The following is a 25121-nucleotide window of genomic DNA, read 5'->3' on the forward strand; positions in this document are numbered from 1 at the left end:
TTTGATAGTTCAAGTTTTAGACTTGATAGGTTATTAAGTCCTCACAGTTCATCCAGCCTTAAAACAATGTAAGGTTTTAAAGATTATCATCACATAGAGCTCAATAAGCCCTTTGCAGAGATAGACAATACCAAATTAGAAGTTTTACAATCATTTTTATCTGCACAGAATATTCAATTTGATCAACTTTCCTTCACCAAAGTAATGATACACATAATTTATATTCATATTTATATTCAGTGTCTGTTGTAGGATGCTTTAGTTTAGACAAACAATGCACATGAAGAACCAAAGAAAGCCGTTGTAAACATGCAGGTGATATGCAATTATTTAATAAAAACAGCTGGATTGGTTTTGCAGACAAATCATCAATGTAACAATAATGGCTTAAATGTTATATATAATTTTTTAAAAACAGAAAATGTAAAGAGAGATGTTTTAAAATACTTACAGTAATAATATAAAGATAAGACAGTATAAAAACATAAACCTATCTATAATCATACACCTGCTCTTACAGATTCATTTACACATTTACAGAGTGTGTGAGTTACACAGACTGAAATCCCCTCAGAGACAAAATAAAATCAACAGCAACAAAAAGCAACAGATCATAAAGATGCAAATGAATGATAATAATATGTTAATGTTTTATTCATGAGTGTCTTTGATTGTTGTGAGTTGCACCTCATTCATCTGCCTGTGTTCCTGTGTGACCACCTGAAGGATTTAAGAAACATTAGAGCTAAATGAACATGTATCATGTGTTTTTATAGGCTCTGTGTAGCCTTTCATCAATAAATCATTACAATGATAAAAAAGACAGATGCTGAGTAAACCTGAAAATTACCTGTTCTTTTGTCTTCGTATAAGGAGAGAGAGGACTGCAGTAACACAGCAAACAAAGACCAAGACCACAATCAACACAATGATCAGAGGTAAACCTGTGAGAAAAATGAATGAATGTGATATAGAACACACAGATGAAATGGGAATCATCAGTCTATCAGAGTGATAAATCAGAATCAGACTTTATTGCCAAGTAAGGAAATAAAGTAATAAAGTGATCTGTGTGTGAATGTGTATCTTTGGAAGTGTTTCTCACCATCAGCAGACGTCTGTTTGAGCTCAGGAATCATCAGAAACACCTCTTTCTGAACAGAGAGCACTCGCACTGCACATCCAACCTGTGCACTGTTGTCATGGGAACGTGCCAGCTCAGCTGTGGTGGTGACAGTGACTGTACCGTTGGTGTTGTTGACTCTGACAGTGTTGTGGTGTGAGAGGTGTGGTTGTGTGACAGTCAGTGTTACTGTTGGAGCAGGTCGTCCTGTGGCCGAGCAGGACACAACTGACTCTTCAGCAGAGTCTGATTCTCTCACATGGAGAATGGGTTCATGCAGCTCTGCAGAGAAATGACATTTAACAAACACAACATGGAGGAAGGTGTTACACACACATGATGTTTTTGTGACACAAGAGTCACCTGCTGCTGCTGATGTTCACTAAATGCTCAGTTAAACAGGGTCAAAGTGTAACTCAGTCAGGTCCTTACCATAGAGTTGGAGGCAGGTTCTACCAGTGAGAGCTCCATCAGGGTAGCAGTTAAACAGACAGAGATAGCAGCCTTCATCCTGCTCCATCAGCTTCCTGATAACGATGGAGCTGTTCTGCAGTTCACCATCTTTAATCTCCACTCTGTCTGTGAAGTTAGGATTCACATTTTGTCCAAAGAAGTTGTTGTAGGTGGCAAAATTAATCTCCCCTTCAGGTAAAACTTTCTGCCATGTGACCTGAAGAATGTCTTCAAACTGTATTAGGTGACAGTTTAAATGAGCCTCTTCTCCCACTGCTGCCACCACAGTCTGCTGTGTCTGGACCACAGCTGTTAGACCTGCATGGAGGAAATGAAGAGACAGTTTCAGTTCTGGGATTCACACTGTGTGAAACTGTTCAACAGGATTAACAATATATTGAGAGAGTAGAATCTGATTTCAGATATTTAGTCTGACATTACTGAGACTATAAATTGAGTTTATGCTAAAAGTGAAAATAAATGTTTTTTGTGGTTTGTAAGTTAAAATTGTCAGCACTCACAGTGTCACACTCAAACAAACAAATCTGATTAAATACCAAGTAAAAATGAATGACAAAGGGAACAAAGGCTACTGTAACATGTGTCTTACCTTTTGAGACAACTCCAAAGACAAAAAGCAGATAAAGAACTGCACCATGTGCCATCGTTCTTCTCTGTGGGGATTGTAAATCAAACTGTCACTAGAATAAACACAGGCCTGTGTATAAATCAAAAACACACACTGATTTGTACAATCAGCCAATAACTTCTAGAACTAATTTGTTCTAAAATGAAACATAAGCAGCATAAATATATTTTACCAAAATATATATCCGTGACAATCTGTCATGAGACTGTCAGGGAGACTAACATACTAAACCTCACTTTCGTTTTTGGACTATTTTACATAAAACCACACTGTCACCCCAAACAAGAGGAAGTAAAAAAAAGCCACATCTGCACCAAAACTATGCAATCTCTGCACAAAGCACAGCATCTGAATGACTGAAGCTGGGAGTCAGATGCAAACATCAGCATTGTAGTTGTCCTCAACTACAGCCTCCATCTGGAGTTAGCTCTTGTTGTATTATTAGAATTGAATTAATTCTAAAGGATTAAAAAAAAGAAACTGAGTAAATATTCATTACCAAATTAACTGAGTCCAGTCAGCAGCCATCACTTCCAGCTGAGAGCCGATCACATCCTCCTCCTCCATGTTGAAGGTGGTGGTTTTGGGTGGATGCTTCTCAGACTTCTTCCTGCTCGATTAGAAGTGTTCTTCTCCTTCAGATAAAAACAAAACGTTAGTTAATTTCCGTTCACTCATTACTTTATTTCATACATAGTCATTTGAGCAATTACTCAACAACAGTGTTGCAGAGAACATTTCATTTCATTTTAGTTACAGTATCACAGCCATGAAGACATGCCTGATGACACTAGGTGGTGCCATGTGTCAATAAATGCCATGCAATGCAGACTATGAATAGCGAGCATGGTGTGACAGAGATTCTCCTTGTAAAACTGGGTTAAACAATATTTCACCAGAAAGACTTTTTAAAATGCAGTGAGGTCTTTACCATAGAGTTGGAGGCAGGTTGTACCAGTGAGCGCACCATCAGGGGAGAGAAGATGTTGCTTTAGGTGGCAACAGTCTTCTTTCCCTCAGGTAGCATTGTCTACCATGTGACTTGATGGGAAAACAGTGACACCTGAGTGACGAAGTTTAAGGCATTTAAATTACTGTAAAGCCATGACACATAATGTTACTCTGCAACACAATCTCCTAGTTTTAAGAGAGTTCCCCAACAAGAAGGGAACTACAGGAGTGCAACTTTGGCCGGTGCTGATATATAAATATCCAGTGATTCACAGCGCAGTGAAAACAGGAAGGTTAGGCCACACTGTGGAAAAAAAAAAAATGTCAAGACTGAAAGTTGGCCTGTAGACCAGATAGATAATGTTACCACATGAAACTGAAAGTGCTGATGTCGATGCCCCCTTCTTATTATTATTCTCCTTTCTTTGAAGGTGCATATCGCCACTACAGCACAAATGGTCTTAAATCTTCTCAATACTTCCCACAATAAATAAATGAATAAATAATCAGACCCAGACATCCTATCCTGCGCTCAACAGTGATTTAAAACTCTATTCCTGCTCAGTCTCATGTGTTCCATCTTTTCACATCTCCCATTTAGTGGGAGCTTCACGAGCCTAAATGTGAATTCACGTGCACATCCTTAGTGACGGTCAGTGCCGAGACTCAACTTTGATTTCTCTACTCAAGACTCTGATTCAGATAATTCCACTCAGACTCTTCTTTGGCGTCTCGGACTTGGACTCGAACAAGCCTTATAATACAACAAAGTCAGTACAGTTACCAGCATCCAAAAATTGTAGTTATGCATAGTTACATTTAGTTAACTAATGACATAATGATACTTAAAATTTAATGTTATTTAATCTCATATTTGCATTTTATATACGTGTTATTCAAAAACAGCAGATGAACAGTATCTCCATCTTCAGACATTGGTGTATTTACATCACATTATAGACTGACTTGGTAGAAGTGGTGGAGAAAAGTTTAGAAACATTTAGAAAAAAGTGAAAGTTGTGCATAGAAGAAGCTCTTCCCTGAGACAGAGACAATACAGTCACCAAAAAATATTGAAAAAAATATATGGTTAAAAAATTGAATAGTATAAAAACATAAATATCAAAACTTCTGTGAATAGTGATTTGTTTGATCCAGACAAATGAGATGAATACTGTAAGGGGTTTGCAGTTCTTTTACAGTGCAGATGTGTTTTACCAACACATTCACTGGTGCAGTCTGGGTGCTCTGAGTGATGTGTCTCTAAATAGTTAACACTGGTCAAAACAGTCTTCTTGCTGCTGGAGGTGATGGCTTTGGGTGGACATGTTTTGGAATTTTCTTCACAGGTGTCTGCTGCTTGATCTGCTCATTCTCCTGTGTTTTGATAAAAGCAAGACAGTTAATTCACACTCATCTCAATGTTGCTGTGTGACAGAGTGAAGGATTTAACAAACATTTATTAACTCTCAGAGACTCAGACACAGGTATTACAACAACACATATTGGTTGAAACAAGTACCTGTTCTTCTGGTTCTGTTTACACCAGACAGTGATGGTGATGACTGTGGCAACACAGACCACTGCCACAATTATAGTCCCAACTGTGAGAGAAAGAAGAATCATTAACATGATTCACTCAACAGCTATAAATCAACAACAGACTGAATGAGACCATGTGAACATGAACTTACTGTAGTTTCTGTGATCAGATCCAGATTTCTGATCAGAACCTGGACAAAGAAACCCAAACATCAGAATGATGAAGTAGTGATCAGTGTGTGAATGTGTATCTTTGGAAGTGTTTCTCACCATCAGCAGACGTCTGTTTGAGCTCAGGAATCATCAGAAACACCTCTTTCTGAACAGAGAGCACTCGCACTGCACATCTAACCTGTGCACTGTTGTCATGGGAACGTGCCAGCTCAGCTGTAGTGGTGACAGTGACTGTACCGTTGGTGTTGTTGACTCTGCCAGTGTTGTGGTGTGAGAGGTGTAGTTGTGTGACAGTCAGTGTTACTGTTGGAGCAGGTCGTCCTGTGGCCGAGCAGGACACAACTGACTCTTCAGCAGAGTCTGATTCTCTCACATGGAGAATGGGTTCATGCAGCTCTGCAGAGAAATGACATTTAACAAACACAACATGGAGGAAGGTGTTACACACACATGATGTTTTTGTGACACAAGAGTCACCTGCTGCTGCTGATGTTCACTAAATGCTCAGTTAAACAGGGTCAAAGTGTAACTCAGTCAGGTCCTTACCATAGAGTTGGAGGCAGGTTCTACCAGTGAGAGCTCCATCAGGGTAGCAGTTAAACAGACAGAGATAGCAGCCTTCATCCTGCTCCATCAGCTTCCTGATAACTATGGAGCTGTTCTGCAGTTCACCATCTTTAATCTCCACTCTGTCTGTGAAGTTAGGATTCACATTTTGTCCAAAGATTTTGCTGTAGGCTGCAACAGTCTTCTTTCCTTCAGGTAAAACTTTCTGCCATGTGACTTGTCGAACGTCTTTAGACTGTGTGAGCTGACAGGTTAAATGAGCCTCTTCTCCCACTGCTGCCACCACAGTCTGCTGTGTCTGTATCAGAGCTGTTAGACCTGCATGGAGGAAACACAGTGACATCAAACATGAGGCTTAATGTATGAGTGTTTATCTGTAGCAGATTTCTGCTGACACTCACAGTGTGTCACTGACTGTGAGTCAGTGAGGAAATGTGTGCCATTTGTTGCCAGGAGATTGTATGTTTAAATATGCATGACAGTGAACTGCAAAATGCAAATGCTTTTTATTATTAAGCGATGTGTCCTGCACATAAATCTAATAATAATAATACATTTAAGATATATAATTGAATGCATTAATAAAAAAGAAAAAACACCTAAAACAGCGCTCAGTGTCCTAATGCCTCTTGCATTTCTGTGCTTATAACTCAGTCCATTTTCGCTTTAACTGCAGTCACGACTCCCGTTGAGTAATACATCGAGGCACGAGTGTGTGATACTGTAGTGAGTAATACTGACACACACACACACATTATAGTTACCCATCTAATGTATGAGGGGAAACGGAAAAAAAGAATTACTGCCGTGCTTTTAATATATATATTTTTTAAATGATACATATGTTTTCGTAACAGGACTTAGAGAATGCAACCATCCGCTCAGAAACCCTGTAAAAAACAAAATAAAGGTGCCTGAAACTGAGCAATGCACATTTTGAATCGTTAAATATGTGTGTTATTAGATTCAGTGCTGAAAAAGACACATATGAATTTAATTTGGAGGAATTACAACAAGCAAATAGACCTTCTCAGCAAATCCCCTACATGTTTAATACAGAGCCTACACCCTGAGCAGGATTGTTAACGCGTAAAACTCGCATTTAAACAGTTTTCACACAATGTAACAAAACTTATGTTTCCTACCTTTCATAAGGACTCCCAGCAGAAAAAGAAAACACAGGACTGATGATAAAAGCCGCATCATATAAAGTGAAATCCAAAAGGGAAACTGATAATAATTTCTAATGAGGAGGGTCAAATGTTTAAACTTCTACAAAAAGATTTTTTTTTTTAAATTAAAAAAATCTTGTGCAAATCTCATTTAAAGTCACGGTGCAGGTCCTTCCACTGGATTCTAATAAAGGTTGACTCTCAGCAACAAAGTCTAGTCATTGTGTTTTTCCTTCCTCCAACCCCTGCATGATCTCCACTTAAACAGCTGAGTGGTTACGTGCTGTATGAGTCAATGAAACAGCCAGTGATAGTAAATCCAGCCAATGGCCAATGATATGGTTCATTTCGACGTCAGCCGAGTTGGTCCCAAAACGCAAACGTATTGAAGCGACAGAGCTGAAGCATGTACACTGAGTTATTGTGGAAAGTGAGGAATGACGAAGCAAGGTTCCCTAAAATGCCGTTAAACGGTACGTTTGTGAGCAATCTAAGGAGTATGTATTAATAAATAAGTGCAGAGTATGTATTAATAAATAAGTGCAGAGTATGTATTAATAAATAAATGTATAAATAAAGTGTTCTTGTTACATGTTCCCTGGAAACCTAATTTGTAATATTAGATATAAAGTCACACTTTATGCACAAGGTAGCCTGATATTAGAGACACTGTTTTGATTGCTCTGTTTGAATCATTTCTTGTAGTTTACATGCCTGTCTGTTCAGTTCAGGGGCTCATTGTTGTCTCCAGGGAGGAGAGGACCACTCTCCCCACTCCTCTCAGAGGAGTCAGAGCTTATTCATACTGATAATATCTAACAGTGATCTATGAGACATGTACTACAAAGCAAGATTACTGGCTTACCAGGAGTAACTTCGTGGCGAAACGTTGAAGGTGAAACGTCCTGAATACAGGCCTGGTACAGATGCCTGCACCTCTCCAGTGCACAACAGCTGATGTCACATTTGCCTGTTACACAACTCCACGGATATATTCACTTCATTGTAAAAAACCTGCACAATTTAAGAAATATGAGTTTTCCCCTCAATATGTCAGACGTTTTTGTCCCAAACACACTGTTTACACATTTCCAGCCCTGAATTTGTTGCTTTCTTTTCCTGTAGTCAGACATGTGTGGGAAGTCGCCATACTCAAGTGGAAAAATGTGCTGTGACTCATCACTGTGGACAACAGAGAGCACTGGGGAGGCCTGTTACAAATTGCAGATACACACCCAGCCCCTTATTATTATGACTAAACATAATTTGAATTGTTCTTAATGTTTGCAAAGTTAAAGTTACAGGTCATTTACTTCTGTCAATAAACTACCAGCTTTACTAACAATGGCCATTTTACTCTAAAACTGTATCAGCACTGAATTGTGGATTACTGTACATTACTACATTGTTGTCAATGTATGTCTTAGTCAGGACAATTAACAGTATCAAAAATGTACATTTAGTTATTTTGTTAACTTTTAAAAACAATAAGAGCGCTACATTAATTTTGTAATGTTATTTAATCAAATATTTGCAATTTCTGTACGAGATTTAAAAACAGAACAGATGCAACAGTATGCATACATACATCTGTATACATTGGTGTATTTACAAACCATTACAGTTGTTGCTGGTTAGAGATAGAGTGCAGAGAAGCTACAACCATTTAAAGAAAGAAGTGAAAGTTGTGCAGAGAAGAAGATTTTCTTCCCGAGTCAGATGTAATGAAAAACCATCCACTGATTCTTGTTTCCATGTAAAAAAGTTCCAATTCTTATTTTAAAAAAATGAACATTTCAGTGAACATCTGTGTGCTCTTTAGACATGAGATAAATGTTGTGCAGGGTTTTCAGTTCTTTTCCAGTGCACAGGTATTTTAGAATCTGTCTGACTTACCAGTCTGACTGTCTTAGTTTGGACACTGTGAGTCTCTAGTCTTTGATTCAGGTGAAAAGTTTTTTTACTGCTGAAGTCAGTGGTCTTACAGAGGGGGATGTTGGACTTTTCTTTGTAGACGTCCGTTGCCTGATCTCGTTGTCCTGCTTCATTAAAGGTGTTTTGGTTCTTCAGATAAAACATCAATAACAACAATTAGGACATGATAGTCAAGGAAGAGTTACAGAGATGAAGTCAGTCGCTTGGTTCACGACCTGAAATCACCACCTACATCTAAAAATGGTTCAGAAATTCATAGGGAGTGAATGAAGTCAACCAAGAAGAAAGAATCAAATAGGAAAATAGAAGACAAAATAGATCAAGTAAAGTCAATAATAAACAATGGACACGTGGATAAAGATGAAAATGTCTTACTCATGAGTGTCTCTGATTGTTCTCTGTGGTGTCTTGTTCCTCTCAGAGTCCTTTTGTGGCAGACTGAAGGATTTAAGTAAAATCAGTTGGTGAACAAACGTTTATCAACCAGACAAACAGATACTGAGTTTAAAATTGAGAATTACCTGTTCTTATGCTTTCGAATGAACAGAAACGCAACGACTGCGAAAACACAACAACTACAGGCCACGACCACGACCACAGCAATGATCAAAGTTAAATCATCTGTGACAAAAAAGATTCAACATTCATAAAGCAGCTACAGGTGAAATGGGAATCATCAATCTGTCAGAATTGTGGTTCAAAATCCACACAAAGAAACCCAAACATCAGAATGATGAAGTAGTGATCAGTGTGTGAATGTGTATCTTTGGAAGTGTTTCTCACCATCAGCAGACGTCTGTTTGAGCTCAGGAATCATCAGAAACACCTCTTTCTGAACAGAGAGCACTCGCACTGCACATCCAACCTGTGCACTGTTGTCACGGGAACGTGCCAGCTCAGCTGTAGTGGTGACAGTGACTGTACCGTTGGTGTTGTTGACTCTGCCAGTGTTGTGGTCTGAGAGGTGTGGTTGTGTGACAGTCAGTGTTACTGTTGGAGCAGGTCGTCCTGTGGCCGAGCAGGACACAACTGACTCTTCAGCAGAGTCTGATTCTCTCACATGGAGAATGGGTTCATGCAGCTCTGCAGAGAAATGACATCTAATAAATACTACAAACCATACACCATCTGTAACTGGTGATGTGCACAATGATCTGACATTATTCATGCCACAAAACAAAGAACACTGATTTGGAACATTTGCAAAATAAACCATGATTACTGTATGACTCAGAGAGTGAGACACTGTGCAGGCCTACTTGCTTGCTACGGCTATGAATATGTTCAACAGGAATGTGCATAGATAAGACAGCTAAATAAGAACTTTATTGATCCTTTTGGGAGAGTCCCTTCAGGAAATTCCAGGTTCCAGATTACAACTTGAAACACCGTAGAGAGTGAAGAGAAAAAGAGAAAGTATGTATATATAATAAAATAAATACATACACACATATGCACATGCTGGTACATACCATAGAGTTGGAGGCAGGTTCTACCAGTGAGAGCACCATCAGGATACGTGTTAAACAAACAGAGATAGCAGCCTTTATCGTTCTCAGTCACCTCCCTGATGACTATGGAGCAGTTCTGCAGTCCAACATCTTTAAACTTCAATTTGCCTTGAAAACCTGCATTCACTCTTTGGCCAAAAAATTTGTTGTTGGTGGCGAGATTCTTCTCCCCCTCAGGCAGAATTTTCTGCCATGTGACCTGAAGAACGTCTTTAGATTGTGTGAGCTGACAGGTTAAACAGGCTTCATCTCCCACTGCTGCCACCACAGTCTGCTGTGTCTGTATCAGAGCTGTTAGACCTGCATGGAGGAAACATGTGAGTCAGTTTGCTACAGATCAACAGTGTGGTTCAATGTGCAAATGAAACAATTTATTCACAACAAATAAAACCAACCAATAATGTTCATTATGACAGAATCTTACCTTTTTCAAAGACCCCCACCACAAACAAGAAATGTATAACTGCACTGTTTGCCATTGTTTCTGAATGAGCGCCGAAAATTCAAACTGTCAGGATCATTAACCAAGGCCAGACCATCATCTCCACAGGTGGGTCTCAATAATGACACAGCAGTGTAAAAAGGTGTCCCTGGAACAGTTATACATCTACAGTATAAAAGTAATACAATCCAATAGGATGGAAAATAAACAGCTTCATTATGAAATGATTCATTATAACGACTAAAAATTATTATTTAAAATGTTAAATCACATGGCGTCTAAATGCCCTCTAATCCACCGAACAGTGGAACAATCCGCTCCCACAATTCATTGAGACATTTGAATTTCACAAATTACTTTCGTTTTCGTTCTGACTTAACACAACCTGAGTAAAACCGAATAAACAGCGACCTCCAGTGGCCATGATGTGTAACTTCAGTTGAAAACTAGCAAACTTGAAAACTGTTGTTAGAAGTATCTGGATCTTATGTCCACTGAAACTGACGCCTTTAATAAGACAACAACACATCACACTTTCTTCTAAAACTCATTTTTATTTTTGTCCATTATTTTCAAAATTTTAAAAATGCAATATATTAACATATATTACAAATAATTACATCTATCAACAATGTTTTAAAAAAAATAGTACAAAAACATCAACATTAAAATCAAAATTAAGTCTCTTTTCTTCTGAAGGTGAAGGTGCTTTGTGTTGTTGCTCTTGACTGTTTTCAGGAGGCGTCTGTCGTTGCATCTGTTTGTTCACTTTCAGATTTTTCAAGGCAAATTTATACTGAACCGCTTCAGAAGATAATTAACAGTGCTTTACAAAAGATAGAAAAAGATAGAAAAAGTTCACAATATTCACAATCTGAAGGTTTGATAAGTGCATGAGTGTCATTATCAGCAGCATCTATAAAAGACATAACAACAATAGCAGTGATAGCAATAATACCAACTGAAAATACCAATGTCCAAAAACTGGATAAGAACAAACGTCTGGATCTGTAGACGTGAATATTGTACAGTGATTTTAGTGTGAACTTTCAGCTTTTTCAGAGTACTAAGCTATCTTATATTTCGAGCTTTGATGCTATTTTGTTCAATTAACATTGGTCAAAATTAAGTTTTCTTGTTGCTGAGGCTGACGGCACAAAGTTGTCACTTTCTTGGTTTTTCTCAGGTGGTGTCCGTTTTCTGATCTCATTGTTCTCCTGTTTAACTAAAGGTGTTTGGGTCCTAAAAATAGAAACAAAATATTTCATTTTCACTCACAATGTTCAACTACTCATTAGCCTAAATTAAACTTAATTAGCCTAAAAGGTACAAAATCTGACAACATACAATAAAGAAGAGCAGTATAAAGAGTATCTTACATATCAGTGATGTTGATTGTAGGTTGATTCATCTCACTCATCTCAACGTTGCTGTGTGACAGAGTGAAGGATTTAACAAACATTTATTAACTCTCAGAGACTCAGACACAGTATTACAACAACACACATATTGGTTGAAACAAGTACCTGTTCTTCTGGTTTTGTTTTAGTAGGATAGTGATGATGATGATGACTATGGTAATGAGACCGGCGAGACCACCAGCCACTGCAACAGTCAGAGTCCTGGCTTTGATAAAGAAGAATCATTGACATGATTCACTCAACAGCTATAAATCAACAACAGACTGAATGAGACCATGTGAACATGAACTTACTGTAGTTTCTGTGATCAGATCCAGATTTCTGATCAGAACCTGGACAAAGAAACCCAAACATCAGAATGATGAAGTAGTGATCAGTGTGTGAATGTGTATCTTTGGAAGTGTTTCTCACCATCAGCAGACGTCTGTTTGAGCTCAGGAATCATCAGAAACACCTCTTTCTGAACAGAGAGCACTCGCACTGCACATCTAACCTGTGCACTGTTGTCATGGGAACGTGCCAGCTCAGCTGTAGTGGTGACAGTGACTGTACCGTTGGTGTTGTTGACTCTGCCAGTGTTGTGGTCTGAGAGGTGTGGTTGTGTGACAGTCAGTGTTACTGTTGGAGCAGGTCGTCCTGTGGCTGAGCAGGACACAACTGACTCTTCAGCAGAGTCTGATTCTCTCACATGGAGAATGGGTTCATGCAGCTCTGCAGAGAAATGACATTTAACAAACACAACATGGAGGAAGGTGTTACACACACATGATGTTTTTGTGACACAAGAGTCACCTGCTGCTGCTGATGTTCACTAAATGCTCAGTTAAACAGGGTCAAAGTGTAACTCAGTCAGGTCCTTACCATAGAGTTGGAGGCAGGTTCTACCAGTGAGAGCTCCATCAGGGTAGCAGTTAAACAGACAGAGATAGCAGCCTTCATCCTGCTCCATCAGCTTCCTGATAACTATGGAGCTGTTCTGCAGTTCACCATCTTTAATCTCCACTCTGTCTGTGAAGTTAGGATTCACTTTTTGTCCAAAGAAGTTGTTGTAGGTGGCAAAATTAATCTCCCCGTCCTGTACAGTTTTCTGCCATGTGACCTGAAGAACATCTTTAGACTGTGTGAGCTGACAGGTTAAATGAGCCTCTTCTCCCACTGCTGCCACCACAGTCTGCTGTGTCTGTATCAGAGCTGTTAGACCTGCATGGAGGAAACAGTTTGCTACAGATCAACAGCGTGGTTCAATAAACGAGTGAAACAATGTATCCACAACAAATAAATTAAAACCAACCAATAATGTTCATTATGACAGAATCTTACCTTTTTCAAAGACCCCCACCACAAACAAGAAAAATATAACTGCACTGTTTGCCATTGTTGCTGAATGAACGCCGAAAATTTAAACTGTCAGGATCATTAGGACGATATGTCAGGACTATAAACACAGACTAGACCATCATCTCCACAGGTGGGTCTCAACATTGACATAGCAGTTTAAAAAGGTTTCCCTGAAATTATTACACACCCACAGTATGAAAGTGATATAAAATAATTAACCAGACTGTAGGATAAACAGCTGATTATAATAAATATTGTTATTTAAAATGTTATATCACGTCACATGGCGCCTAAATGTCCCATAAAACATCCGAGCAGTGGTACAACCCGCTTTATTTGAATCTCACAAAATTTCACTTTCGTTTTGACGTCACTACACTACCTGAGTAAATCTGCAAACAGCGACACCCAGTGGTCATGTTGTGTAATTTCAACTGAGAATCAGCAGCAGCCTTGGGTCACATTTGGGAATAAATTACATTCAAATACTCAAAATATGAAGGTTTGACAGATGTTGTCTGGAGTATTCAGTGCAAATTACTAGTAATTAATAGCAGCTGTAGATGACATACTAACAATAGCAGCAAACCTGTAGCAGCAACGTCCAATAATCAGATATGAAAGAGAGGTGAATGTTGTCTGAAGATTTCAGTGTGACCTTCCAGATTTTTCACAGTACAAAGATATCTTTTATCTAGATGTTTGTAAAACTGGTCAAAATGAAGTTTTCTTGCTCCTGAAGGTGGGTTGTCAGTCTCTTGTTTTTTCTTTTTGTAGACACCTATTGCCTGATGTGCTTGGTCTCCTGTGTTTTGGTCCTTCAGAAAAAAGACAAGGAAGTTAATTTAAACAAATATTCAATGTTACTGTGTGACAGACCACTTAGAGGTTAAAGGGGAACAAACATTTATAAACTCTCAGACACAGTATTACAACAACACACATATTGGTTGAAACAAGTACCTGTTCTTCTGGTTCTGTTTACACAGGGCAGTGATGGTGATGACTGTGGCAATGAGAACACAGACCACTACCTCAATCAAAGGCCAGACTGTGAGAGAAAGAAGAATCATTGACATGATTCACTCAACAACTATAAATCAACAACAGACTGAATGAGACCATGTGAACATGAACTTACTGTAGTTTCTGTGATCAGATCCAGATTTCTGATCAGAACCTGGACAAAGAAACCCAAACATCAGAATGATGAAGTAGTGATCAGTGTGTGAATGTGTATCTTTGGAAGTGTTTCTCACCATCAGCAGACGTCTGTTTGAGCTCAGGAATCATCAGAAACACCTCTTTCTGAACAGAGAGCACTCGCACTGCACATCCAACCTGTGCACTGTTGTCATGGGAACGTGCCAGCTCAGCTGTGGTGGTGACAGTGACTGTACCGTTGGTGTTGTTGACTCTGACAGTGTTGTGGTGTGAGAGGTGTAGTTGTGTGACAGTCAGTGTTACTGTTGGAGCAGGTCGTCCTGTGGCCGAGCAGGACACAACTGACTCTTCAGCAGAGTCTGATTCTCTCACATGGAGAATGGGTTCATGCAGCTCTGCAGAGAAATGACATTTAACAAACACAACATGGAGGAAGGTGTTACACACACATGATGATTTTGTGACACAAGAGTCACCTGCTGCTGCTGATGTTCACTAAATGCTCAGTTAAACAGGGTCAAAGTGTAACTCAGTCAGGTCCTTACCATAGAGTTGGAGGCAGGTTCTACCAGTGAGAGCTCCATCAGGGTAGCAGTTAAACAGACAGAGATAGCAGCCTTCATCCTGCTCCATCAGCTTCCTGATAACTATGGAGCTGTTCTGCAGTTCACCATCTTTAATCTCCACTCTGTCTGTGAAGTTAGGATTCACATTTTGTCCAAAGAAGTTGTTGTAGGTGGCAAAATTAATCTCCCCGTCCTGTACAGTTTTCTGCCATGTGACCTGAACAACGTCTTTAGACTGTGTGAGCTGACAGGTTAAATGAGCCTCTTCTCCCACTGCTGCCACCACAGTCTGCTGTGTCTGTATCAGAGCTGTTAGACCTGCATGGAGGAAATGAAGACACAGTTCAGTTCAACATGTGGAGTTCCTGCTGTTTGTGGGGTGATATGAAATTGTTGGGGTGTGATCTGTCACAGACTGTCAGTGTTCAACAGTGATTTATAGTTTGTTCAGAAACTACAGCTCAGTGATGAAATCTGACGTTACAGTAAATTACACCAATCAAAACGTACATGTACTAGCGCAATACAGCTTCTGTTTCTAACCTTCATGAATGATTCCCCTCACAAAGAGAAGAAGTACAGCCACTCCACGAGTCATGTTCTAGTGACATGTGCATTAAAAGGACCTGCTTCCTGTTCTTCTTCCTTTTTTATTGGCGGTTGGCAAACAACGAATTAATGCATTACCGCCACCAACTGATATGGAGTGTAAATCACAATGTCTACTCAGTTCTGTGTCCTCAAAGGGAATAATAATAACAAAAAACTGCTTTATTCTCTCAATCAAATTAGTTTCCCTAAGATACTAAAACAGGATTTGGTAGCATTTGTCTCCTGAACCATTTTGTAACATATCCTCTAAACTGAGCTGTATTTTTATCTTGTTTAGGTTCTGAATCAAAAGTCTTCTCTCTTCCTCATATTTCCAACATTGCGTTATGACATGTTCTATTTCTTTTTGCCCACAGAACTCGCAATTAATCTTGAATAGTGTATTGTTAAGTCCACTATGTCCAAATCTCAATCTTGAAATATTCTCTTCTTTTCTGTTCCTTCTCATCAACCTCCTATCCCCAACTTTTCTCTGAATTTTATAAAACCATCGACCTTTACTGTCTCCCTCCCATTGCTTTTGCCAGCATGCCTTTAATCTCTGCTTTACGATGCCCTTAGTTTCTCTGTTGCTGGAATTTACGCCTACCTCTATATTATCTTTTATAGCCTCCTTTGCGATTTTATCTGTTTATCCGTGTTAACAGGACACTGCTGTCAAAGACAAAAAGCTTACTCTCAAAAAAGTCGCATGTAATTCTCAGAAAAGTTTCATATCTTTGAAGACATTTGATATTTTTTGGTTCAGAACAGTCTTTCCTTTATGTTCAAGGTTACATGATTAAAAAAGGCAAAGCAATGTCCAACAATCAGATAAAGTGAAAAAGATTTAATTTAAGAAACACTTTTTAAAAAATACAGTATCTTTTACAAATTGTTTTTCATCAACTCCTCTAAAATAAAAAACATGAAAACACATAAAAAATTCAAGTGTTATAAAAAAAAACACGGTAACAGATAAAAAACCACAAACACATCAACATCAAAACTACAGTGCACATTATTCTTTATCAAACACTGGAATCATCTTCATCAAACTGGGACAGACTTGTTGAACAGTTACAGTGAGATGTGAGTGTTGTTTGGAGATTTAAGTGTAAACGTTCCACTTTTTCATTGTACTGATATCTTGTCTTTTTATAAGATAAAGAGTACGGTCTAGACCTGCTCTATATGTACAGTGCCTTGAGATAACAGAGTTTTGTTGAGGTCTCACTGGCTGTGATACGAGTTGTTGTGTTTTTCTTAAGAGTTCAGTTCAGTCTTACTATTCAAGGTGACAACATGGGGCTGTTCTCAGGTGGTGTCCGTTTTCTGATCTCACTGTTCTCCTGTGAGACTGGAGGTGCTTGGGGCCTAAAAATAAAAACAAAATATTTACATTTCACTCAGTGTTTCATTACTCAGTCAATATTACATTAATTATTCTAAACAGGTTGTAAACAGATAGAAAACTCAACCATGTTAATATGGATAAAAAAATGTGATTTTCTGCATGAATGAATAAAGAGTGTCTTACACATCAGTGATGCTGATTGTAGGTTGATTCGTCTCACTCATCTCAATGTTGCTGTGTGACAGAGTGAAGGATTTAACAAACATTTATTAACTCTCAGAGACTCAGACACAGTATTACAACAACACACATGTTGGTTGAAACAAGTACCTGTTCTTCTGGTTCTGTTTACACCAGACAATGATGGTGATGACTGCAGCAACACAGACCACTGCCACAATTATAGTCCCAACTTTGAGAGAAAGAAGAATCATTGACATGATTCATTTAACAACTATAAATCAACAACAGACTGAATGAGACCATGTGAACATGAACTTACTGTAGTTTCTGTGATCAGATCCAGATTTCTGATCAGAACCTGGACAAAGAAACCCAAACATCAGAATGATGAAGTAGTGATCAGTGTGTGAATGTGTATCTTTGGAAGTGTTTCTCACCATCAGCAGACGTCTGTTTGAGCTCAGGAATCATCAGAAACACCTCTTTCTGAACAGAGAGCACTCGCACTGCACATCCAACCTGTGCACTGTTGTCATGGGAACGTGCCAGCTCAGCTGTAGTGGTGACAGTGACTGTACCGTTGGTGTTGTTGACTCTGACAGTGTTGTGGTGTGAGAGGTGTAGTTGTGTGACAGTCAGTGTTACTGTTGGAGCAGGTCGTCCTGTGGCCGAGCAGGACACAACTGACTCTTCAGCAGAGTCTGATTCTCTCACATGGAGAATGGGTTCATGCAGCTCTGCAGAGAAATGACATTTAACAAACACAACATGGAGGAAGGTGTTACACACACATGATGTTTTTGTGACACAAGAGTCACCTGCTGCTGCTGATGTTCACTAAATGCTCAGTTAAACAGGGTCAAAGTGTAACTCAGTCAGGTCCTTACCATAGAGTTGGAGGCAGGTTCTACCAGTGAGAGCTCCATCAGGGTAGCAGTTAAACAGACAGAGATAGCAGCCTTCATCCTGCTCCATCAGCTTCCTGATAACTATGGAGCTGTTCTGCAGTTCACCATCTTTAATCTCCACTCTGTCTGTGAAGTTAGGATTCACTCTTGGACCAAAGATTTTGCTGTAGGCTGCAACAGTCTTCTTTCCTTCAGGTAAAACTTTCTGCCATGTGACTTGTCGAACGTCTTTAGACTGTGTGAGCTGACAGGTTAAATGAGCCTCTTCTCCCACTGCTGCCACCACAGTCTGCTGTGTCTGTATCAGAGCTGTTAGACCTGCATGGAGGAAATGAAATAACAGTTACAGATGTGGGATTCCAGCTGTGTGAGAGATAATATGAAGATTTCAGCGTATGTTCTGTAACACACCATCTCTGCTCAGCACTGATCTCTTGTGCACAATGAACAACTTCAACTCAGTGACAAAGTCTGACCAATGAAAACATACATGTATGAACTCAGTGCAACTTCTGTTCTTACCTTTTAAAAAGACTCCCAACACAAAAAGAGGAGCAGTTGCTTGATGTGCCATGTTTGCTAAAAAGCCCGCCCAAAGTTGAAACTGCCAGTCTGAGTACGCTTTGTTTTCTTCTTCTTCCTTGTTGTGGTTTTGCAGCAGTTACCATGCTGAATGTTGTATCACTGCCACCTTCTGGCTCAGAGCTGTCCTCCACTCTGATTTTGACAGTCTTAATGTTGACTTCAATATTTCATGTATTAGTGGTTTATTTTGCTGCTTTCTCACTACCTGACAGTCTACATAGTTATATAAAGCACTAAAGTTTAACTTGCCTGCAACAAATAACTTTAAACAAACTAATATTAAACAACACTCCGCCTGTGTAGAAATCTTCCTTCCTTCCTTGATGTCTCAACACTTCCTCAGGAAATCTGAATAAACAGTGACCTCTTGTGGCCTTGCTGTGTAACTTTAGATGGAAAGCAGCAGCTGATATTGAGTCACATTTGGAAATAAAACACACCTAAAAACTCACAGAATGAAGGTTTGAGAGGTCCATTATTGTTGTTGTTATTGTTAGTAATATCTATAGAAGATATAATAACAGTAACAGCAATTGCTATAATATCAGCTGTAATTAGAAATGTCCAATAATCAGATATTAAATATCAGGATCCTTATGTCCACTGAAAATAATGCCTTTACTGTGTCAACAAAACATCACACTATATTGTATGTCTCATTTTTATTTTTCTCACTTATTTTCCAAGTTTTAAAATATATTGTATGAACAGATATAAAAAAATATCAAATGTTATGAGAAAAAATGGTAAATAGTAAATAAATAGTTCAAAGCTGCTGTGTGAATTATTCCGTTTGAAATCCTGGAACAATTTTCACAGTAGTAAAATATCTTGTCTCTCAATTTGCAATGTAATTTTGTTCAGGTCTGAGTGTCTTAGCATTGGCACAAAATGATGTGAATTATTGTGTTTTACTAAATAGTTAACACTAGTCAAAATCAAGTCTTCTTGCTGCTGAAGGTGACGGCACTGGTGTGTTGCTCTTTTGTTTTTTCACAGGTGGTGTTCGTTGTCTGATCTCACTGTTCTCCTGTGTCACTGAAGGTGTTTGGGTCCTTAAAATAAAAACAAAACATTTCATTTTCACTCACAGCGTTTCATTGCTCAGTCAATATCATATAAACAAAATATTCTTAACAAGTTATGAACAGATTAGACATGTTGGGAGACATAAGATCTGACAACATACAATCAAGTGAGGAATGACAGAATAAAGAGTGTCTTACATATCACAGTTGACTGTAGTTTGAGACTCCTCATTTATCAGACTGAAGGATTTAAGAACAGTTAAAGGTGAACAAACATTTATTAACTCTCAGAGACTCAGACACAGGTATTACAACAACACACATATTGGTTGAAACAAGTACCTGTTCTTCTGGTTCTGTTTACACAGGGCAGTGATGGTGATGACTGTGGCAATGAGAACACAGACCACTACCTCAATCAAAGGCCAGACTGTGAGAGAAAGAAGAATCATTGACATGATTCACTCAACAGCTATAAATCAACAACAGACTGAATGAGACCATGTGAACATGAACTTACTGTAGTTTCTGTGATCAGATCCAGATTTCTGATCAGAACCTGGACAAAGAAACCCAAACATCAGAATGATGAAGTAGTGATCTGTGTGTGAATGTGTATCTTTGGAAGTGTTTCTCACCATCAGCAGACGTCTGTTTGAGCTCAGGAATCATCAGAAACACCTCTTTCTGAACAGAGAGCACTCGCACTGCACATCCAACCTGTGCACTGTTGTCACGGGAACGTGCCAGCTCAGCTGTGGTGGTGACAGTGACTGTACCGTTGGTGTTGTTGACTCTGCCAGTGTTGTGGTCTGAGAGGTGTGGTTGTGTGACAGTCAGTGTTACTGTTGGAGCAGGTCGTCCTGTGGCCGAGCAGGACACAACTGACTCTTCAGCAGAGTCTGATTCTCTCACATGGAGAATGGGTTCATGCAGCTCTGCAGAGAAATGACATTTAACAAACACAACATGGAGGAAGGTGTTACACACACATGATGATTTTGTGACACAAGAGTCACCTGCTGCTGCTGATGTTCACTAAATGCTCAGTTAAACAGGGTCAAAGTGTAACTCAGTCAGGTCCTTACCATAGAGTTGGAGGCAGGTTCTACCAGTGAGAGCTCCATCAGGGTAGCAGTTAAACAGACAGAGATAGCAGCCTTCATCCTGCTCCATCAGCTTCCTGATAACTATGGAGCTGTTCTGCAGTTCACCATCTTTAATCTCCACTCTGTCTGTGAAGTTAGGATTCACATTTTGTCCAAAGAAGTTGTTGTAGGTGGCAAAATTAATCTCCCCTTCAGGTAAAACTTTCTGCCATGTGACCTGAAGAACGTCTTTAGCCTGTGTGAGCTGACAGGTTAAATGAGCCTCTTCTCCCACTGCTGCCACCACAGTCTGCTGTGTCTGTATCAGAGCTGTTAGACCTGTATGGAGGAAATGAAGACACAGTTCAATTCAACATGTGGAGTTCCTGCTGTTTGTGGGGTGATATGAAATTGTCGGGGTGTGATCTGTCACAGACTGTCAGTGTTCAACAGTGATTTATAGTTTGTTCAGAAACTACAGCTCAGTGATGAAATCTGACGTTACAGTAAATTACACCAATCAAAACGTACATGTACTAGCGCAATACAGCTTCTGTTTCTAACCTTCATGAATGATTCCCCTCACAAAGAGAAGAAGTACAGCCACTCCACGAGTCATGTTCTGGTGACATGTGCATTAAAAGGACCTGCTTCCTGTTCTTCTTCCTTTTTTATTGGCGGTTGGCAAACAACGAATTAATGCATTACCGCCACCAACTGATATGGAGTGTAAATCACAATGTCTACTCAGTTCTGTGTCCTCAAAGGGAATAATAATAACAAAAAACTGCTTTATTCTCTCAATCAAATTAGTTTCCCTAAGATACTAAAACAGGATTTGGTAGCATTTGTCTCCTGAACCATTTTGTAACATATCCTCTAAACTGAGCTGTATTTTTATCTTGCTTAGGTTCTGAATCAAAAGTCTTCTCTCTTCCTCATATTTCCAACATTGCTTTATGACATGTTCTATTTCTTTTTGCCCACAGAACTCGCAATTGATCTTGAATAGTGTATTGTTAAGTCCACTATGTCCAAATCTCAATCTTGAAATATTCTCCTCTCTTCTGTTCCTTCTCATCAACCTCCTATCCCCAACTTTTCTCTGAATTTTATAAAACCATCGACCTTTACTGTCTCCCTCCCATTGCTTTTGCCAGCATGCCTTTAATCTCTGCTTTACGATGCCCTTAGTTTCTCTGTTGCTGGAATTTACGCCTACCTCTATATTATCTTTTATAGCCTCCTTTGCGATTTTATCTGTTTATCCGTGTTAACAGGACACTGCTGTCAAAAACAAAAAGCTTACTCTCAAAAAAGTCGCATGTAATTCTCAGAAAAGTTTCATATCTTTGAAGACATTTGATATTTTTTGGTTCAGAACAGTCTTTCCTTTATGTTCAAGGTTACATGATTAAAAAAGGCAAAGCAATGTCCAACAATCAGATAAAGTGAAAAAGATTTAATTTAAGAAACACTTTTTAAAAAATACAGTATCTTTTACAAATTGTTTTTCATCAACTCCTCTAAAATAAAAAACATGAAAACACATAAAAAATTCAAGTGTTATAAAAAAAACACGGTAACAGATAAAAAACCACAAACACATCAACATCAAAACTACAGTGCACATTATTCTTTATCAAACACTGGAATCATCTTCATCAAACTGGGACAGACTTGTTGAACAGTTACAGTGAGATGTGAGTGTTGTTTGGAGATTTAAGTGTAAACTTTCCACTTTTTCATTGTACTGATATCTTGTCTTTTTATAAGAAAAAGAGTACGGTCTAGACCTGCTCTATATGTACAGTGCCTTGAGATAACTTCTGTTGTGTATTGTCTCTCAAGCTTTGATAGAGTTTTGTTGAGGTCTCACTGGCTGTGATACGAGTTGTTGTGTTTTTCTTAAGAGTTCAGTTCAGTCTTATTATTCAAGGTGACAACATGGGGCTGTTCTCAGGTGGTGTCCGTTTTCTGATCTCACTGTTCTCCTGTGAGACTGGAGGTGTTTGGGGCCTAAAAATAAAAACAAAATATTTACATTTCACTCAGTGTTTCATTACTCAGTCAATATTACATTAATTATTCTAAACAGGTTGTAAACAGATAGAAAACTCAACCATGTCAATATGGAAAAAAAAATGTGATTTTCTGCATGAATGAATAAAGAGTGTCTTACACATCAGTGATGCTGATTGTAGGTTGATTCGTCTCACTCATCTCAATGTTGCTGTGTGACAGACTGAAGGATTTAACAAACATTTATTAACTCTCAGAGACTCAGACACAGTATTACAACAACACACATGTTGGTTGAAACAAGTACCTGTTCTTCTGGTTCTGTTTACACCAGACAGTGATGGTGATGACTGCAGCAACACAGACCACTGCCACAATTATAGTCCCAACTTTGAGAGAAAGAAGAATCATTGACATGATTCACTCAACAACTATAAATCAACAACAGACTGAATGAGACCATGTGAACATGAACTTACTGTAGTTTCTGTGATCAGATCCAGATTTCTGATCAGAACCTGGACAAAGAAACCCAAACATCAGAATGATGAAGTAGTGATCAGTGTGTGAATGTGTATCTTTGGAAGTGTTTCTCACCATCAGCAGACGTCTGTTTGAGCTCAGGAATCATCAGAAACACCTCTTTCTGAACAGAGAGCACTCGCACTGCACATCCAACCTGTGCACTGTTGTCACGGGAACGTGCCAGCTCAGCTGTGGTGGTGACAGTGACTGTACCGTTGGTGTTGTTGACTCTGACAGTGTTGTGGTGTGAGAGGTGTAGTTGTGTGACAGTCAGTGTTACTGTTGGAGCAGGTCGTCCTGTGGCCGAGCAGGACACAACTGACTCTTCAGCAGAGTCTGATTCTCTCACATGGAGAATGGGTTCATGCAGCTCTGCAGAGAAATGACATTTAACAAACACAACATGGAGGAAGGTGTTACACACACATGATGATTTTGTGACACAAGAGTCACCTGCTGCTGCTGATGTTCACTAAATGCTCAGTTAAACAGGGTCAAAGTGTAACTCAGTCAGGTCCTTACCATAGAGTTGGAGGCAGGTTCTACCAGTGAGAGCTCCATCAGGGTAGCAGTTAAACAGACAGAGATAGCAGCCTTCATCCTGCTCCATCAGCTCCCTGATAACTATGGAGCTGTTCTGCAGTTCACCATCTTTAATCTCCACTCTGTCTGTGAAGTTAGGATTCACTTTTGGACCAAAGATTTTGTTGTAGGTGGCAAAATTAATCTCCCCGTCCTGTACAGTTTTCTGCCATGTGACCTGAACAACGTCTTTAGACTGTGTGAGCTGACAGGTTAAATGAGCCTCTTCTCCCACTGCTGCCACCACAGTCTGCTGTGTCTGTATCAGAGCTGTTAGACCTGCATGGAGGAAATGAAATAACAGTTACAGATGTGGGATTCCAGCTGTGTGAGAGATAATATGAAGATTTCAGCGTATGTTCTGTAACACACCATCTCTGCTCAGCACTGATCTCTTGTGCACAATGAACAACTTCAACTCAGTGACAAAGTCTGACCAATGAAAACATACATGTATGAACTCAGTGCAACTTCTGTTCTTACCTTTTAAAAAGACTCCCAACACAAAAAGAGGAACAGCTACTCCATGTGCCATGTCGGTTCAAACTGCCCGCCAAGTTAAAACTGCCAGTCTGAGTACGCTCTTTGTTTTCGTCTTCTTTCTCTTCCTCTTCCTCGTTCATGGCATCTTGAATGTTGCATCACTGCCACCTTCTGGCTCAGAGCTGTCCTCCACTCTGATTTTGACAGGTTTAATATTGAAGTCAATACCAAATATCTGGATCTTAAGTCCACTGAAACTAATGCTTTTAATGAGTTAACAAAACATCACACTTTATTATATAACTTTGTATTTTTGCCACTCATTTTCCAAATGAAAAAAGTATAATATATAATCAGATATCAAAAATTATCCAATGATATGAAGACAATGGAAAGTAGGTTAATACAAAAGATATAAAAAAGTCTATAGAACTGCAGGATGGGCCATTTTTGCTGCATGATGTGTCAGGTAGATAAGGTTACCTGCCCAAATTTCAAAGTAAATACTGTCACTGCGGACTGCGGGCAGGTATGGGCATGCAGGTAAGTTCAAGGTAAGCTGATCACTGTGGGTGTCAAATGAACATCTATTCACCGCCAATGTAACGTAGCAGTGGATCTTTAAATTTAAGAATATGGGATTTATTATAAAATAAGAACAAAGATTATTATTTGATAAGTAATGACTCATTCTTTTCTTTTCTTTCGTTCTTTGAAATTATATGCTGCATTTGTGTAAAAGCCAGTTTTAACAGCAGGTT

General features: G+C 39.1%; 5 protein-coding genes and 1 long non-coding RNA gene across 17 annotated transcripts; 1 reads left to right on the plus strand and 5 right to left on the minus strand.

The window, feature by feature from the left end:
* Positions 1–316: 316 nt before the first annotated feature.
* On the minus strand, positions 317–2450 carry LOC108892870 (OX-2 membrane glycoprotein). 2 transcript variants are annotated; one of them, XM_018690643.2, is made up of 6 exons: positions 2398–2415; positions 2187–2250; positions 1556–1894; positions 1106–1405; positions 851–944; positions 317–720 (listed from the first exon to the last, which is right to left on the minus strand). In XM_018690643.2, exons 2-6 carry the CDS (start codon positions 2239–2241, stop codon positions 693–695), a joined length of 816 nt encoding a protein of 271 aa, XP_018546159.1. In that variant the 5' UTR covers positions 2242–2250; positions 2398–2415; the 3' UTR covers positions 317–692. The 2 variants fall into 2 exon arrangements, with proteins under 2 accessions (XP_018546159.1, XP_018546157.1); XM_018690641.2 differs by having other exon boundaries at positions 2187–2450.
* LOC127139145 (uncharacterized) lies at positions 1149–5289 on the plus strand. Its single transcript, XR_007809129.1, has 2 exons — positions 1149–1286; positions 5170–5289. It is a non-coding gene; the product is annotated as an uncharacterized LOC127139145 (long non-coding RNA).
* LOC108892854 (OX-2 membrane glycoprotein) lies at positions 4022–13376 on the minus strand. 4 transcript variants are annotated; one of them, XM_051066104.1, is made up of 6 exons: positions 10502–10704; positions 5439–5777; positions 4989–5288; positions 4871–4909; positions 4699–4780; positions 4022–4553 (listed from the first exon to the last, which is right to left on the minus strand). In XM_051066104.1, exons 1-6 carry the CDS (start codon positions 10554–10556, stop codon positions 4520–4522), a joined length of 849 nt encoding a protein of 282 aa, XP_050922061.1. In that variant the 5' UTR covers positions 10557–10704; the 3' UTR covers positions 4022–4519. The 4 variants fall into 4 exon arrangements, with proteins under 4 accessions (XP_050922061.1, XP_050922060.1, XP_050922059.1 ...); XM_051066103.1 differs by lacking the exon at positions 10502–10704 and adding an exon at positions 6605–6629; XM_051066102.1 differs by lacking the exons at positions 4022–4553; positions 4699–4780; positions 4871–4909; ... (1 more) ...; positions 5439–5777; positions 10502–10704 and adding exons at positions 8133–8695; positions 8942–9004; positions 9088–9187; ... (1 more) ...; positions 10039–10377; positions 13261–13376.
* On the minus strand, positions 11058–18889 carry LOC108892849 (OX-2 membrane glycoprotein). Of its 2 annotated transcripts, none has more exons than XM_051066097.1 (7): positions 18570–18889; positions 18027–18365; positions 17577–17876; positions 17459–17497; positions 12046–12145; positions 11899–11949; positions 11058–11761 (listed from the first exon to the last, which is right to left on the minus strand). In XM_051066097.1, the coding sequence occupies exons 1-7, from the start codon at positions 18619–18621 to the stop codon at positions 11629–11631; spliced, it is 1014 nt and encodes a 337-aa protein (XP_050922054.1). In that variant the 5' UTR covers positions 18622–18889; the 3' UTR covers positions 11058–11628. The 2 variants fall into 2 exon arrangements, with proteins under 2 accessions (XP_050922054.1, XP_050922053.1); XM_051066096.1 differs by lacking the exons at positions 17459–17497; positions 17577–17876; positions 18027–18365; positions 18570–18889 and adding exons at positions 14420–14458; positions 14538–14837; positions 14988–15326; positions 15552–15650.
* On the minus strand, positions 13912–21431 carry LOC108892851 (OX-2 membrane glycoprotein). 5 transcript variants are annotated; one of them, XM_051066098.1, is made up of 7 exons: positions 21313–21431; positions 20749–21087; positions 20299–20598; positions 20181–20219; positions 17287–17368; positions 17140–17190; positions 16435–16976 (listed from the first exon to the last, which is right to left on the minus strand). In XM_051066098.1, exons 1-7 carry the CDS (start codon positions 21365–21367, stop codon positions 16892–16894), a joined length of 951 nt encoding a protein of 316 aa, XP_050922055.1. In that variant the 5' UTR covers positions 21368–21431; the 3' UTR covers positions 16435–16891. The 5 variants fall into 5 exon arrangements, with proteins under 5 accessions (XP_050922057.1, XP_050922058.1, XP_050922055.1 ...); XM_018690609.2 differs by lacking the exons at positions 16435–16976; positions 17140–17190; positions 17287–17368 and adding exons at positions 19280–19687; positions 19859–19900; positions 20003–20090 and having other exon boundaries at positions 21313–21430; XM_051066100.1 differs by lacking the exons at positions 16435–16976; positions 17140–17190; positions 17287–17368 and adding exons at positions 13912–14096; positions 14242–14329 and having other exon boundaries at positions 21313–21430.
* Positions 16435–24509, minus strand: LOC108892855 (OX-2 membrane glycoprotein). 3 transcript variants are annotated; one of them, XR_007809128.1, is made up of 8 exons: positions 24361–24509; positions 23818–24156; positions 23368–23667; positions 23250–23288; positions 23078–23159; positions 22931–22993; positions 22545–22767; positions 16435–16784 (listed from the first exon to the last, which is right to left on the minus strand). XR_007809128.1 is itself a non-coding variant. In XM_018690614.2 (7 exons), exons 1-7 carry the CDS (start codon positions 24410–24412, stop codon positions 22683–22685), a joined length of 948 nt encoding a protein of 315 aa, XP_018546130.1. In that variant the 5' UTR covers positions 24413–24509; the 3' UTR covers positions 22196–22682. The 3 variants fall into 3 exon arrangements, 2 of the variants coding, with proteins under 2 accessions (XP_018546130.1, XP_018546129.1); XM_018690614.2 differs by lacking the exon at positions 16435–16784 and having other exon boundaries at positions 22196–22767; positions 22931–22981; XM_018690613.2 differs by lacking the exon at positions 16435–16784 and having other exon boundaries at positions 22196–22767.
* Between the last annotated feature and the right edge of the window lie 612 nt (positions 24510–25121).

This window comes from Lates calcarifer, linkage group LG7_2 (assembly GCF_001640805.2).
Source record: "Lates calcarifer isolate ASB-BC8 linkage group LG7_2, TLL_Latcal_v3, whole genome shotgun sequence".
Classification (NCBI taxonomy): Eukaryota; Metazoa; Chordata; class Actinopteri; family Centropomidae; genus Lates; species Lates calcarifer.